The sequence below is a fragment of the Loxodonta africana genome, chromosome 23 (genome assembly GCF_030014295.1).
Source record: "Loxodonta africana isolate mLoxAfr1 chromosome 23, mLoxAfr1.hap2, whole genome shotgun sequence".
NCBI lineage: Eukaryota > Metazoa > Chordata > Mammalia > Proboscidea > Elephantidae > Loxodonta > Loxodonta africana.
In genome coordinates, this window is record NC_087364.1 from 14403542 (window position 1) to 14416840 (window position 13299).

Consider the following 13299-nt stretch of genomic DNA (forward strand, 5'->3'; position numbering starts at 1 on the left):
GTTGGGAGACTAGAAAAGTGAGGGCAGGCAGCTCTTTCCACAACTTCAGTTACCGAGAGGGGAGAAGGAAGGTGGTAATTGAAGGGTATTTGGAGTAGCTTTCTGAGAATAGTAAATAGTAAAGACAGAGCGCGATTGATCTTAGATGGAGTCCTTAGGTCCAAAAAAAGAAGAAAAAAAAGTACTGATGCAAGTAGGATTATAGATTTGGCGACGGAGAAGTTGAACGAGTCTGTCACTTGAATGAACGAAAAAGTGAATGAATGCTTAAAGCAAGCAGCAGAGTAATCTACTGAGAAGGGCAGTGGAGTGGCAATTTGGGTCAGGAGTGAAGGCTTAAGGACAATGCAGTCAGTAACTTGGTGAGTAGACAGCTCAACGGTGGATCTGGGTTCGTGCTTTGGCCAGGAGTCTGCGGACGGGAGCAGTGGGCGGAGATTCGCTCAAACAAAAGCAGGGCATTGGATCAAAGCGCTCAGGTTCAGTTCTGTTCCGAAAGGCAAAAAGTGGTGACACACACATTTTAAACAACTCCTCCCAGCAGCTGGAAGTTTAAAGTTTCGGTTGCTTTGATCCAGCTTCTATTCCCTCGGGGAAGCTGCAGTCCCTTAGAGGGGCGCCACCGAGAGCTGGAGAAGCGCGACACAGGCCAGAAACAGGCTCCTGCGCTCCCGGCATAAGGCGGGGAGGGAGAAGGCACAGCGCGCGGGGCGCAGGCGGCGCACGGACGCGGCGCACTGAGGGCCCGCTTCCCGGGGTGAACCGGGGCGCGGCCCGCCACTCCCGGGGCAGGGGGGCTGCCTGTCCCCCGCCCCGGCCCGTCCCCCGCTCCGCGGCCCCGCGCGGCCACCGCCGGCCCCAGAACTCCGCCGCCTCGCCTCCCGCCGAGCCTCGGTCCCGGCGCCTCCTCCTCCCGCTAGCGCCCTGGTCTGACGTCACCGACGCAGCCACCAATGGCCTGAGCGGGACCGGGCCCCGGCGGGGAAGTGACAGGCGCAGCAGCCAGTCCCGGGGCGGAGGGGGCGGGCCGAGGCGGCGGGTGTGAGGGCACCCGCGCGCGGGGAGCGGCGGACGGCGGCGGGCGCGGCGGGGGGCGGTGCGCGGCGGCCCCTCCCCCTGGCCGGCCGGGCGGGCGCCGAGAGCGGCTGGAGTTTCCGCAGCCCGGAGCGAGATGCCGCCGCGGCTGCGGCTCCTTGCAGGTAACGCGCGGGGCCGCCTGGAGCCGGGCCGAGGCCCCTGCCGGGCTGTGCGCGCCGCGGGGCGAGCAGAGCAGGGCGCGGAGCGGGCGCGGGGTCCCTGCTGCCGCCGCGCCCCTTGCCCCGCGGTGCGGTCCGGGCCCGGGGGCGGCCGCGCAGCCGGCGGAGTCGGCTCCGGCCCCTCTGCGGGGCAGGCCCCGGGCTCGGCTCTGGGCTGCGGCCGGGGCAGGGGTCACCGGCGGACGCAGGCCCTGGGCGCCCTGTGCCCGGGTGTAAGCAGGACACGCGACAAAGGGAGCGGCGTGGAGGGTGCGCGCCCCGCCTGCTGGCGCTCCGGGCTCCGGCTCCTGCCCTCCGCCCCTTCCCGCTCCAGCTGGGCGGGCGCCCCCTCGGCCCGGGGCGCGCCGGGCGCCTGTGTCGCGTCCCCGGAGCGGCCACCTGGCCGCAGTGCCCCGTCCGCCCCGGTGCGCTCCCCGCGCCGCCCCGCGCCTGGCCGCCAGCTGTCAGCGGCGCAGGCGTTTGCTGGGCACAGCCGGGCCCTTTGGCCGCTTGCCCTGGGTTAAAAGGCTGCCACCCTGCAGCGCCGCGAGTGCCAGCCACTCTCACGCTCTGCTGCGAAGCGGCTGAAAGGGGCGTGCAGCCGGCCAGGGCGGCCCAGGGCTACGGAGCCGCGGGTTACCGGCGTGGATTTGGAGTTTGGGGGAGCAGCGCAGGTGGCACAACCGCCGCCTCACCTCCTGCGAACTCCGCGGGGCTTCTGGTTTTGTTGCTGTTGTGACTGCGGGCTCTGTGTATGTGTATGTTGTCTTTCTTTTTTTTTTAAACCACACACAAAAGAAGGGAGGAGTTAGAGAAACGATCTAGCCAGAGCGCTGTGAGTCATCCACACTATGCTCCTTCCCCGGGCGAGCAGATGGACGCTGAGAATTCCTTGAGAAACAATTATAGTCATAACTGACCGGGTCCGCTCCCTGTCCCCTTTCCCTGCAGCGCCTACTACGCCTGGCGTGTCCCAGATGGAGGTGGCGTAAGGTGATGCCGGTGTTTTTAAATGGAAAATGGTTACAAGCGAGCACGCTGGAAACTTTCTAGGACAGTTGAATTGTGAGGTGGCTGTTAAATTGTGAATGTCGAGCCACATACAGACATTCTTCTATAGGCAGGCATAGCCTTCGTGTATTATTGAATTAAAAAGTGGGAAGGCAATCACGAAAGATATTTTCAGTAACATTTTGTTCCCCACTGCATGGGCTGAGGGCAGTGGACGTGACCAGCTCCCTGCTTTAAGGGCCCCAGAATATATGAGAAGCCAGACCAGGGTCTCCAGGCTACTGCCAGCCTGGTGGAAGCTAGAGCAGAAATGGTGGGGCGCTTTCATCTGATGGAAACCCAGAGGCTGTGTGTCATCCCAGCCTGGCAGAGGGCAGCTGGCTGTGTGGTTGGATTGTCACCAATGTGGTAGAAAGGTGGGCTAGAGCCTAACAGGCCTTTCCATGCATGCGGGAGAATATTCTCCAGGATGTCGTTGCTGGTGGTTTTCCCAGGGTGGATCATTTACTCTTGGTCTCACCATTCTAGCTTGCTGCAGTCTAGGCAGAGCGGCCAGCTGTCACTGTGTCCCCGCAGTCCACGGCTCAGTGACATTTATCTTGAGGGGTATCTCTTTGAGGTCTTTTTGACCCTTTCATTAGTAACTGACTAACTTGTTTGACACTCTGAAAATAGAGGTCTTATATTGAAAGTTTGAGAAATTCAGAATTAAAAGACTTCGTTCCAAATGCAACTGCTGTTTGGGACCAATTAATTCTGACCAAAATTGCAAAATAGACCCAGAAATCAGGTAGGGATCAGAATACTGACTTTATTACTGGTAAAACTGGGTGGAACACTCTGCTTGGATAGAGGCAGCAGCAGGACTGCGTAAGTGGAACTTGCCCATCCAGCCAAGACCCAGGAGCCAGGGCCCCCAGGCAAGACATCACGTGGAGAAGAAAAATAGGGCAGTGCACCTGAAGACCCATCAAGAGGGGAATGGAAAGTGTGCTTTCTTATGGCCTATGTGTAAAGGTTCAGGAGACCAGTCCCCCTGTCTCCACCAGGGCTTCTGTTGCCGGAGTGCCACGCCTAGCTCTGATCACTGTGGAACGAGAGTCATTTACTGTTTAAGGAAAGGGAGTTGGGAATGGGGCCACTGTGTGGTTGTGCAGTTTACACCAGGCACAAAGACACCTGACCAGGGGAACTAGGAGCCCTGGGTCCACCAGAAGGAAAAGGTGCCATTGTCCAAATTGTTCCAGGTCACTCGATGGGGTAGCAGTGGCCCTGGTTGGTAAGCCAGGCTGGCAGTGGCCCCAGTTGGTAAGCCTGTCTGCAGGAACAAACAGTTAATAACATGGGTGTTCCCAAGACAGGAAGTCAGGGACTAGATACTGAGAACTAATTTCTCTAAAATAGTAACAATAATAATGGAGACTAATTGTTTCCATACATTATCTCATTTAATCCTTACCACGACTTCCTGAGGTAAATAGTGGCATCCTATTTTGCAGATGAGGTGGTTGATCTTAGAGAAAGAGGAAGTATGTCCAAGGTCATCCAGCTAGCAACTCCAGACTCATCTGTCTCCAGAGCTTGTGTTCTTAACTGTTCAACTAGACTCTGAGAACTTTGCATGAGTTTCTAATACATGCTAACTTGTTTCACAATTACTTACTAAAGGTATCCTCCGAGTTGTTACAGGACACACATTAACAGTAAATCCCTTAAATGATAGGGCCATCTGTGGATATTTTCAGGGGCAGTGAGGAAGGGGGGGACCTCGGAGACCAAGGGAGGAGGTTCGGAACCCTCTGAGGTAGAAGAACCCAAAAAACCAAAACCAAATCTGTTACTGTTGTGTCTACTCCAGCTCATAGCAGCCCTGTAGGACAGAGTAGAACTGCCCCATAGGGTTTCCAAGGAGCGCCTGGTAGATTCGAACTGCCGACCTTCTGCTTAGCAGCTGAGCTCTTAACCACAACAGGGAAGGTGTAATAAGGAGAGGAGGGAACAGAACTGAGAAATAATGAATGTGGGGGGGCGGGGAACTATAAGAACCTGATATCCCTACAAGAAAAGGAAGGGGGTGGCAGTCATTCCTGTTGACTCAGGAAAAGTCCAAGCCAGTCCCACAAGGGCACCCCAGGTGTTCACATCCACTGTTGGCCTTGCAGGTATTTTGTCTATTGCTTAAGGACCAAAATGATTAACCTGCGTTACAACGATCTGGGATGAAAAGTGAAGCAGGATAACCAACTGAAGAGCACAAAGAATTTCATGAGTCAGTATTCCTCCTGTGATGCCGTCTGAACCTTAGGACCTTTTGTGAAATGATGGTCAAATATGTGGGGTAAAAGCTGATCAGCTGATCATCAAGACCAGTGACGTGGCCATTCAACAGCTAACAGCTCCATTGTGTGTTTTTAAATGGATGAAAGTTCTCTGCTTTCTTCCACATTAACTTTCCAAATCACAGAACACTTTTATCCCTCCCCTACATTAAGTTGTGGTATCTTCCTAACCAGTCCTTTTTTTTTTTTTTTAAGTAGCAGGAATGATTTTTTTTAGCTGAGATGTAAACACAATGGTTGGTGCCTGTGTGGTGACCTGTATTGTGTTTGCAGCTGTAATTTGGATCTTTGAGCAATGTTTTACCCTTTCATTGGAACAGAAAAGAAAAGGCAGTAGATAGTAGCTGGACTATTCCCCCAGCCCTTGCTGAGATCGTGGGTTACATCAGGTAGAGAGGCTCCAGGGACTGGCGATGAAAGAGCTGCAGAGCCTTTCATGTCTGGACTGTAAATCTGAACCTCCTTCCAGCCCCCGGAAAGGGACAGTGTTACACAGAGTGGTGTCCCATGGACTGTTTGATCTGTCTCTGCGAGTTCACACAGATATAAGCAGATAGAGAAGATAGATGGCTGGGACTCATGATGGTCAATTTTGCTGACTTCTAATTGATTCCATAATCTGGGGCATTCTCTTGGAGATCAGGAAACAAGTATATCTAAACTCCCTTCCCAATCAAGGGAGCTGAGATTCTCTTCCATCTTAGCATGAAAGAAATGGGGGCCACATCCCTAGTAGGAAAGATAAGCATCCAGGTACCAGTAAACCAAATTCTAAAGAAGGTTTTCAAAAAAGAAAGCAGCTCTGTCTATACTTTCGAGCTCACTGAGAAAGAATTTGTAATTATAGCTAACCTTTCCCCTGAGCATTTACTAATGCCAGGCAGTGTTCTAAGGACTCTAGGTGGGTATCTCACCTAACCCTCATAACAACCGTATAAGATAGGTACTGTTATCATCCCCATTTTAGAGGTGATGAAACTGAGGCCCAGAGAGGTTAAGTAACGTGTCCAAAGTTACACAGGATTGAAACCTAAGCAGTCTGACCCACACATCATCCTGGCAAATTCAAAGAAAGCACCATTGGTGGAATTGGGGGCAGATAAAATATGATTTGGGGGTAGTAAAACTGGGCAGATTCCAAGGGAGGAAGCTCTTAGGCAGCTCTCACTGGCCTCAGAGAGGGTACATAATATACCCAAGGTACTAATAAATGGCACGGCTGGGAGACAAAAATTTATGGCTTTAATATTCTGCCTATTTGAAAGAAAAGTTAAAAATAAGCGTATATCTTACTTTGGTGATTAGCGTCTGGGGTGTTAAAAGCTTGCGAATGGCCATTTAAGATACATCTTTTGGATTCATCCTGTCCAGAGCAAAGGAGAATGAAGAAAACCAAAGAGAGAAGGAAAAAATTAGTCCAGAGGATTAATGGACCGCATGAACCACAGCCTCCACCAGCCTGAGCCCAGAAGAGCTAGATGGTGCCTGACTACCGTCACCGACCGCTCTGTCTGATATCACAGTAGAGGATCCTGGTTAGAGCAGGAGAAACATGTGGAACAAAATTCAGATTCACAAAAATGGTAGACTCGTGGTTCGGACAGAGACTGGAGGAACCTATGGCCCCTGGACACCTTTCTAAGTCAGAACTGAAGCCACTCCCAAGGTCCACCTTCCAGCTAAAGATTAGATAGGCCTATAAAACCAAACACCCGTAAGGAACATGCTCCTTTGATCAATCGAGTATATGAGACCAAATGGGCAACACCTGCACCAAAGCAAAGATGAGAAGGCAGGAAGGGATAGGAAAACTGGATGAACGGAAATGGGGAGCCTGGGGTAGACAGGAGGAGGGTGTTCAGATATTGTGGGGATTGTAACCAATGTCACGAAACAATTTGTCTATACGTTTTTTAATGAAGAACTAATGTGTGCTGTAAATTTTCACCTAAAACATAATAAAATGTTTTCTTTTAAAGTGTATATTTTTAATTTGACCCTTTCACCAATATTGGACATCATATCCTCACCTAGAATAGCCTCGCTCGTCCTCACCCCATCCTTTAAGATATGTCCAGTCCTCTCCAGGACAAGATGTCTTACACTAATCAGCCTGCAGTGTTCTCCTTCTTCTGTCTATCCTATGAGTAAACCATCAACCTGGCAACTGATTGCTTGCCCTGTCTGTGGCATATATTAAACTCTACTCTTTTCTCTCTCTCTTCCTCTCTTTCATTTTTATGTAACTTGTATATGCCTCTGAATTCTACAAATAGATTATTAACTTTTTCAGAATAAAGTCAAAAAAAAAAAAGACCCAAACCTTGTTGTTGTCTAGTCGATTCTGACTTGTAGCGACCCTCTAGGATGAACTAGAACTGCCCCATAAGGTTTCCAAGGAGTGGCTGGTGGATTTGAACTGCCAGCCTTTTGGTTAGCAGCCAAGCTCTTGCTTTTGTATTATACTGCCCCCTCCCAATGTGTTAAGACCCAACGATGAGGTTTTTTTCTTTTTCCTTGATTGGATGAAGAAACATGGTAACTTGTAAAATTTTTGTAAACTGTTTCAAGTACTATAAAAAATAATTTGCCTCCTAAAGATGATAAGTATAGGACTTCATTAAATCAGTGTTTCCAAAGGATAGTCCAACATCAGAAACCCACAGGCTTCTGAGTCGGTAGGTTACCGTGGAGCTAGGAGTCTGAATGTGCCCCAGATGACCTGGTTACCCGTTAAAGCTTGAAAGGAGCCCTGGTGGCACAGTGGTTAAGAGCTCAGCTGCGTAACCAAAAGGTCGGCAGTTTGAAAACCACAGCTTAAAGTTAGTGATTCTCGCATCCTACAAAATCACAGCATAAATTCCCATCTGGCTCTTCAGTGCACCTAGGGTAAATACGTCCACTACAGAAGCATTCCTAACAACGCGTTGATGAATATTTATGTCATATTATTATTATTATTGCAGATTTCTAACCAGCATAATGCTGGAACAAGAGTGTGGCAGCCTGCAGCTTTCAAAATGGCGGACTTGGACACGGACTTGGACCACATCATCCCGTCTTCTGTTCTTCCTACCTTCTGGGCTAAGTTAGTAGTAGGGTTTGTTTCCCTTGTGTGTTTTGCACATAGCTATGATGGAGATTTTGTATTTGACGACTCTGAAGCTATTGTTAACAATAAGGTTTGTATCTTAATTCTTTTTTGGTAAACTTTTGTAAGCCACTTACCTGTTGTCCTTAGTTGCCATTGAATTTGTTCCAGCTCATGATGACCCTGTCTCTGCAGAGTACAACTGCACCATAGGGTTTCCAAGGCTGGGACTTTTCAGAAACAGATCGCTTCTGTCTTCCACGACACCTCTGGGTGGATTCGAACCACCAAGCTTTCAGTTAGTAGTTGAGTGCTTAACCGGTTGCTCAACCATGTAGCCATTAACTACTTTCATACATCTCAATAATAACCTAACTTTGTTTGGATTATTTTCTGTTGAACATAAGTTAACCATTTGTCTGGACCCCAATTGTATCCTAAATCTGCCATGTCTTTTAGATGTCGTTTCCTTGATTTAGTGCCCCTTGCTGGCTTCAGGGTCTCCAACCCCTGCCCAACCTCAGGCTTAACCTCACTGCCTGCAGTATACAAGGCCCCAGTCCACGCACATGTCAGAGGAGCCATTTTTCTAAGATGGGAAGGCAAGGGCAAAAAGCATTGCAGACTCAGTAACTCAGGTCTTGTGAAAATTCTCTAGAACTCCAAGTCAGAACTGTTAAAAAAAGAAAAAAAGACCCTGCATTTGCTGCAGTGATGGGTGAGCTGTCCCCCCGCAAAAAGGTGCATTCCCAGCAGCGGGCAACGAGCTGGCATCTTTGTCCTTCACCAGTAGCATCAGGACAGCCTGCTGACAGCTGCTGTGGAAAGACGGGTGTGCTTTACACAGATGCCGCCCATTCCTGCTCAGTTCATGGTTGCAAACTCACACTCGCTGAATTTGCAAAATCCAAATCAATTTTGCTCACCAGTGGGTGCTGTACTGGTGCAGGGGAAGCAGTATGCCTTTTCACTTGCTAACTAGAATTAAGAAAGGAGAAATAGGTTTGTGCAAAGGGAAGAAAAAGATTCAAGAGCGCTACAAGACAGTCAGAACCAGAACCTGGATGGCAGGGAGGGGCCAGAGGAGAAAGCATGTGGTTGGAGCCTGGTTAGAGTCTTGGTGAAAGCCCACAAATCTAGGTACTTAGGTACTTAGCAGATTATTTTGATGTGTGTGCCTTAACGCGTGAAGAGGACTTTAAGGAATATACACATGTATCTTTGAGCAGATAAAATTGTAGCAACACTTTGTAACACTGTTGCTGAATGCTCAGAAAAAATTGGACATTGTGGATTTTACCAAATGAGGAAAAAGTCATTTTTATATTGCATGTATTGAGAACGACTGTCCAAGTGACAATAGTGTATCCATGGGAAAAAAAATGACTGTTCTGCAGAAATTTAATTTGTAACGTAATATTGTAATTGATCTCCATTCTGAAGACAGAAACTACCGACAGCATCATCGATGTCATTTTTAATTCAAATGCAAATTCTTCGCTCGTAATTTCCCTCAGCTTCACCCAGCAGTTACTACAGATGCTTCTGTTTTAGTTCTTTTATTTAACCATGTCTGAAAAGAAAAAGAAATAACCAGGTAGCTCTAAGCAATGACATCAAATTGGTGGCTTAATATCCACAGAATTGCTTTTTTAACAAGAATAAGACTATATATGTATTTTTAAATCCCATTAGTCATTTTGGTAAACATTTCTTTTATAAAGTGGAAGGTATATAAAGTGCTAACTCAGAATTTATGTCAAAAAACTTTGGTCTGCAGGGCAGAGAAAGAATGTGAGCTGTGTTATGTATGGTGTGCCCCGGTATGTGGGTGTAGCTCTGTTACTGTGTGAGTTGCAGCAGATGAAGCCATTTCGCGATCTGCCGAGCATTGTCTTGGCAGTGTTTTCTGGAGTACCACACTGTGCCCCGTTTGTTAACTTGCGTGCCCTCCCTTTTTTCTTTCCTGTTTAGTGAAAGGCACTCCTCTGTTCGTTGGCACCGAGCCTACAGTAATGTGAAGCAGGCTGTTACTGGGTTTTATTGGTGTTAGAGACTGTCTCCCAGATGCTTCCTTGTAGTGTTGTGTTGCCTTTTACTCACTGAGATGATGGGTTTCTTTGAGACAGTTGAGTTAGCAGGAATTTCAGATACAAGCCATCGTTTCCATAAATTATTATGAGGAAGAATTGACCTTTCTTCAAGTAGCTCGCCCTGCTGTGTGTAGGCTGCACCTAATCAAATATTTAGTTTGTTTTTGGTGTTCATTTTCTGTTCTGATGGAGGAGAAAGATGCTCTGCCCAGCCGCTTTACCACGGAACAGGTACTTTTGTGACAATGCAGAAGAACTAACGATTTTGTGACTAAGCAAACTAATTTGGGTGGATGAATTACAAAACCTTCATAAAATATCTAACCGACTCTGCGGAGGTTCATTGTGCTCAAGGCCTCAAGGACCAGTACTCGATGGAAGTGAAATTCACCCCCCTACCTGGGTATGGGAGCCCTGGTGGCACAGTGGTTAAGAACTCCAGCTGCTATCCAAAAGGTCGGCAGTTCAAACCCACCAGCCACTGATCGGAAGCCGTATGGGTCCTATAGGGTCATTATGAGTTGGAATTGACTTGAAAGCAGTGAGTTTTTGTTACGTGGGTATGAGGTGACCTACTTTGCAGGATCACATATTCTCAAGGCCTTCCCTTTGGCTCGGCAAGCTCTCAAGTAGCAGATACTTCCTGGACTCCGCTGTGTGTTGTGGACGTTTGTTGCTCTTTTGGGCCACCCATCATTTGACACACACACACTTTTGTCTGGGGCATTGCTCTCCTGAGTCTCATAAGCTGGAAGGGCCATCCAACTAGGATGCAGGCACAGAAACAGGCCCTCCCGTCAGGCTCCCCTGCCTCTTTGTTGGAGTCAGGAGCTAGTCATGCAAAGAGCTGGTGGCCTGAGGTGGCCGAGTAGTTTGATCAGTATGTCTGGTGGTGTGATTTGTAGTTGTCTTCCTGGCTTCATAGCCCTCAACCTGGTTTTCCGCCTTCCCTGCGAGTCTGTGAGCCTTCCATTGTTCCCTAAGACATTCCTTTTTTGCTTAAAATCCATCAGAGCTCATTTTAGCTATTGCAACAAACAATCTTAACTGAGGCACTCTGCAGTGCTTAGCGTATCGTAATTTCTAGTCCCTAAAATATTCCTGTTCAAGGGTGTTTTAAAGAGAAGGTTGATGTTCAGTTTTGCTACTTATCTGCAGTGCCTTGTTTGCCTTTGTCCACCTTGTCATACACATGACCCAACTAGATTAATATTATAGAAGGAAAAAGATGCATTTTTAAGCGTCGGAGGTACAGTATCAAATTAAATTACCTCTTTAGTAAAAGGAGTCCTAGTGGCACAGTGGTTGAGAGCTACGGCAAAATGTCGGCAGTTCGAATCCACCAGCCTCTCCTTGGAAACCCTATAGGGCGTTCTACTCTGTCCTGTAGGGTCGCTATGAGTTGAATCGACTCAAAGACAACAGGTTTGGTTTTGGTTTTTTCATTAGTAAAAGAGATACAATTTTTTATATTTAGCAGTTTTACCTTTGAAAGTAATGTGGAAGGTTTTTTTTTCCCCCTCAATTTTACAGTCAAGAAATTTTTTTTGAAGTTTTTAAAATGTTCAATTTATGTTTTAAACTGCAATGTTTTTGTTAGGTGTACCTTATCAGCTATGAAACAGTGTAACAGTGATCTTATTAGCTATATGGTATAGTCATTCACTCAGGATGTAGTAAGCATCTTCTGTGTACTCCCAGCAAAAAACCAGGTACGGTCTAGACCTCATGGAGTCTAGTAGGGTGGGCAGACAGTGCTAGTGTGCCAAGCACTGTGAAGATGAGAGATGGCCTTTGACCCATGGAAGGCAATCAGGAAAGTCAGGATGGACTCCATGAGGAAGGGACTCCATGGCTGAGATGGCGAGAGGAGTCAAGCAGTGAAATGTCAGGGGGTGACCATCTGGGTGGAGACCTGCGCAGGCAAAGCCTTAGGGTGGGATGTAGCACAGACCACATGGGGGACTGGAGGAAGGCCGGTGCAGCCGAGCAGAGTCAGGGAGATGAGCTAGGTAGAAGCTGAGCCAGGCCTGGCTGAAGAGTCCGTCCCAGGACCCTGGCTTTGTCCTAAGGATGTGTGAAGTTGGAGTGGTGTGGCCTGATGGGCATTTTGGAAAGGTCAATGTGGAGAACATATCAGAGGGCGCAGGTGGACCAGTTAGGAGGAGCGTGACTGTCTCCTAGGTGGGAGTTTCTGTGTGGTGCAAACCAAATGCACTTGGCTGCTAGCCCACCCAGAAGTGCCTTGGAAGAAAAAAAAAAAAAAGACCTGGTAATTTTCTAAAAAATCAGCCATTGAAAACACTATGGAGCGTAGTTCTGCCCTGACACACATGGGGTCTCCAGAATTGGAATCAACTCGAAGGCAACTGGTACCTCATCCTAGATGAAAGATAAGGAGCCCTGGGGAGGTGTTAACAAAAAGTCAGCAGTTCCCTCCCCCCAGACCCTGGTACCCTCGAATCTACTTCCTGTCTCTATTGACTTGCCCATTCTAGATATTTCAGATAAGTAAATTGTATATTATTTGGCCTTTTATATCTGACTTATTTCACTCAGAATAATGATTTCAGGAGACCTGGTGGCATGGTGGTTAAGAGCTATGGCTGCTAACCAAAAGGTTGGCAGTTGGAATCTGCCAGCCGCTCCTTGAAAACCTTGTGGAGCAGTTCTGCTCTGTCCTACAGGGTTGCTATGAGTTGGAATCAGCTCGATGGCACACAACAACAACAGGTAAGAGATGATGGTGGCTTGGCCCAGAGGTTTGGTGGTAGAGATGGAGAATAGTGGGCAGATTTGTGAAATATTAGGAACTTAAAAAGAAGAGGACTTGGTGATGACTGAGATACGGGGATGAAGACTGACTCTGAGGTTGCTGGTAGGCGTGTATAGATGGGCTGAGATAGCAAACTCCAGAAGGAGTGGGGTGGAGGTCACGAGTTACGTACCAATCTCTCTTTGTTGTTATGGAGATGATTTTTTTGTGCTCATATTTAACATTGTGGAGTGACCCATCAGAGTAGGTTTGACGAATGGAACTGTTTAGAAGAGGAGAAACAAAAGTGCTCACATTGCTAAGGCTGTTGCGATGAAAAGCAGAGATCTTAGTAGATACAGGGTTGTTGGGTAATTTTACACAATCTCTAGTTTATTCAACTTTTTGTTATCATGTCTTTCTTTAAGCATCACCGTATACGTTAATATACCTATTACGTATGCTAAACCCCCCCAAAACAATTCACTGCTGGTAAGTCTATTCCAACTCATGGCAACCCTGTAAAACAGAGTGGACGGCCCCATTGAGTTTCCAAGGCTCACTGGAGCAGACCGCCACATCTTCCTCCTGTGGAATGGCTGAGGGGCTCGCGTGTACGCTAGATGTCTGCTGTTCACATCCTGCCCGTTAGGGAATCTCACCAAGAAGTTAACAAGTTATGTGCCTGGGATTAGAATCTAGAACTTTTAAATTTTTTGCTCAATTCTACTCAGCCTTTTTTGTAATATTGTTTTAATTTAGGTTCGCTAACTGA

The 13299-nt window shown here is 48.0% G+C and overlaps 1 protein-coding gene across 1 annotated transcript in view; it reads left to right on the forward strand.

Annotated features, from left to right (window-relative positions):
* Nucleotides 1-1116: 1116 nt before the first annotated feature.
* Nucleotides 1117-13299, forward strand: part of TMTC4 (transmembrane O-mannosyltransferase targeting cadherins 4) — a 77914-nt gene continuing 65731 nt past the window's right edge. Inside the window, exons 1-2 of the mRNA XM_064275256.1 lie at nucleotides 1117-1199; nucleotides 7552-7767. Coding sequence (XP_064131326.1) covers nucleotides 7606-7767 — 162 coding nt within the window. The 5' untranslated portion in view covers nucleotides 1117-1199; nucleotides 7552-7605. The remainder of the gene's footprint in view (nucleotides 1200-7551; nucleotides 7768-13299) is intronic.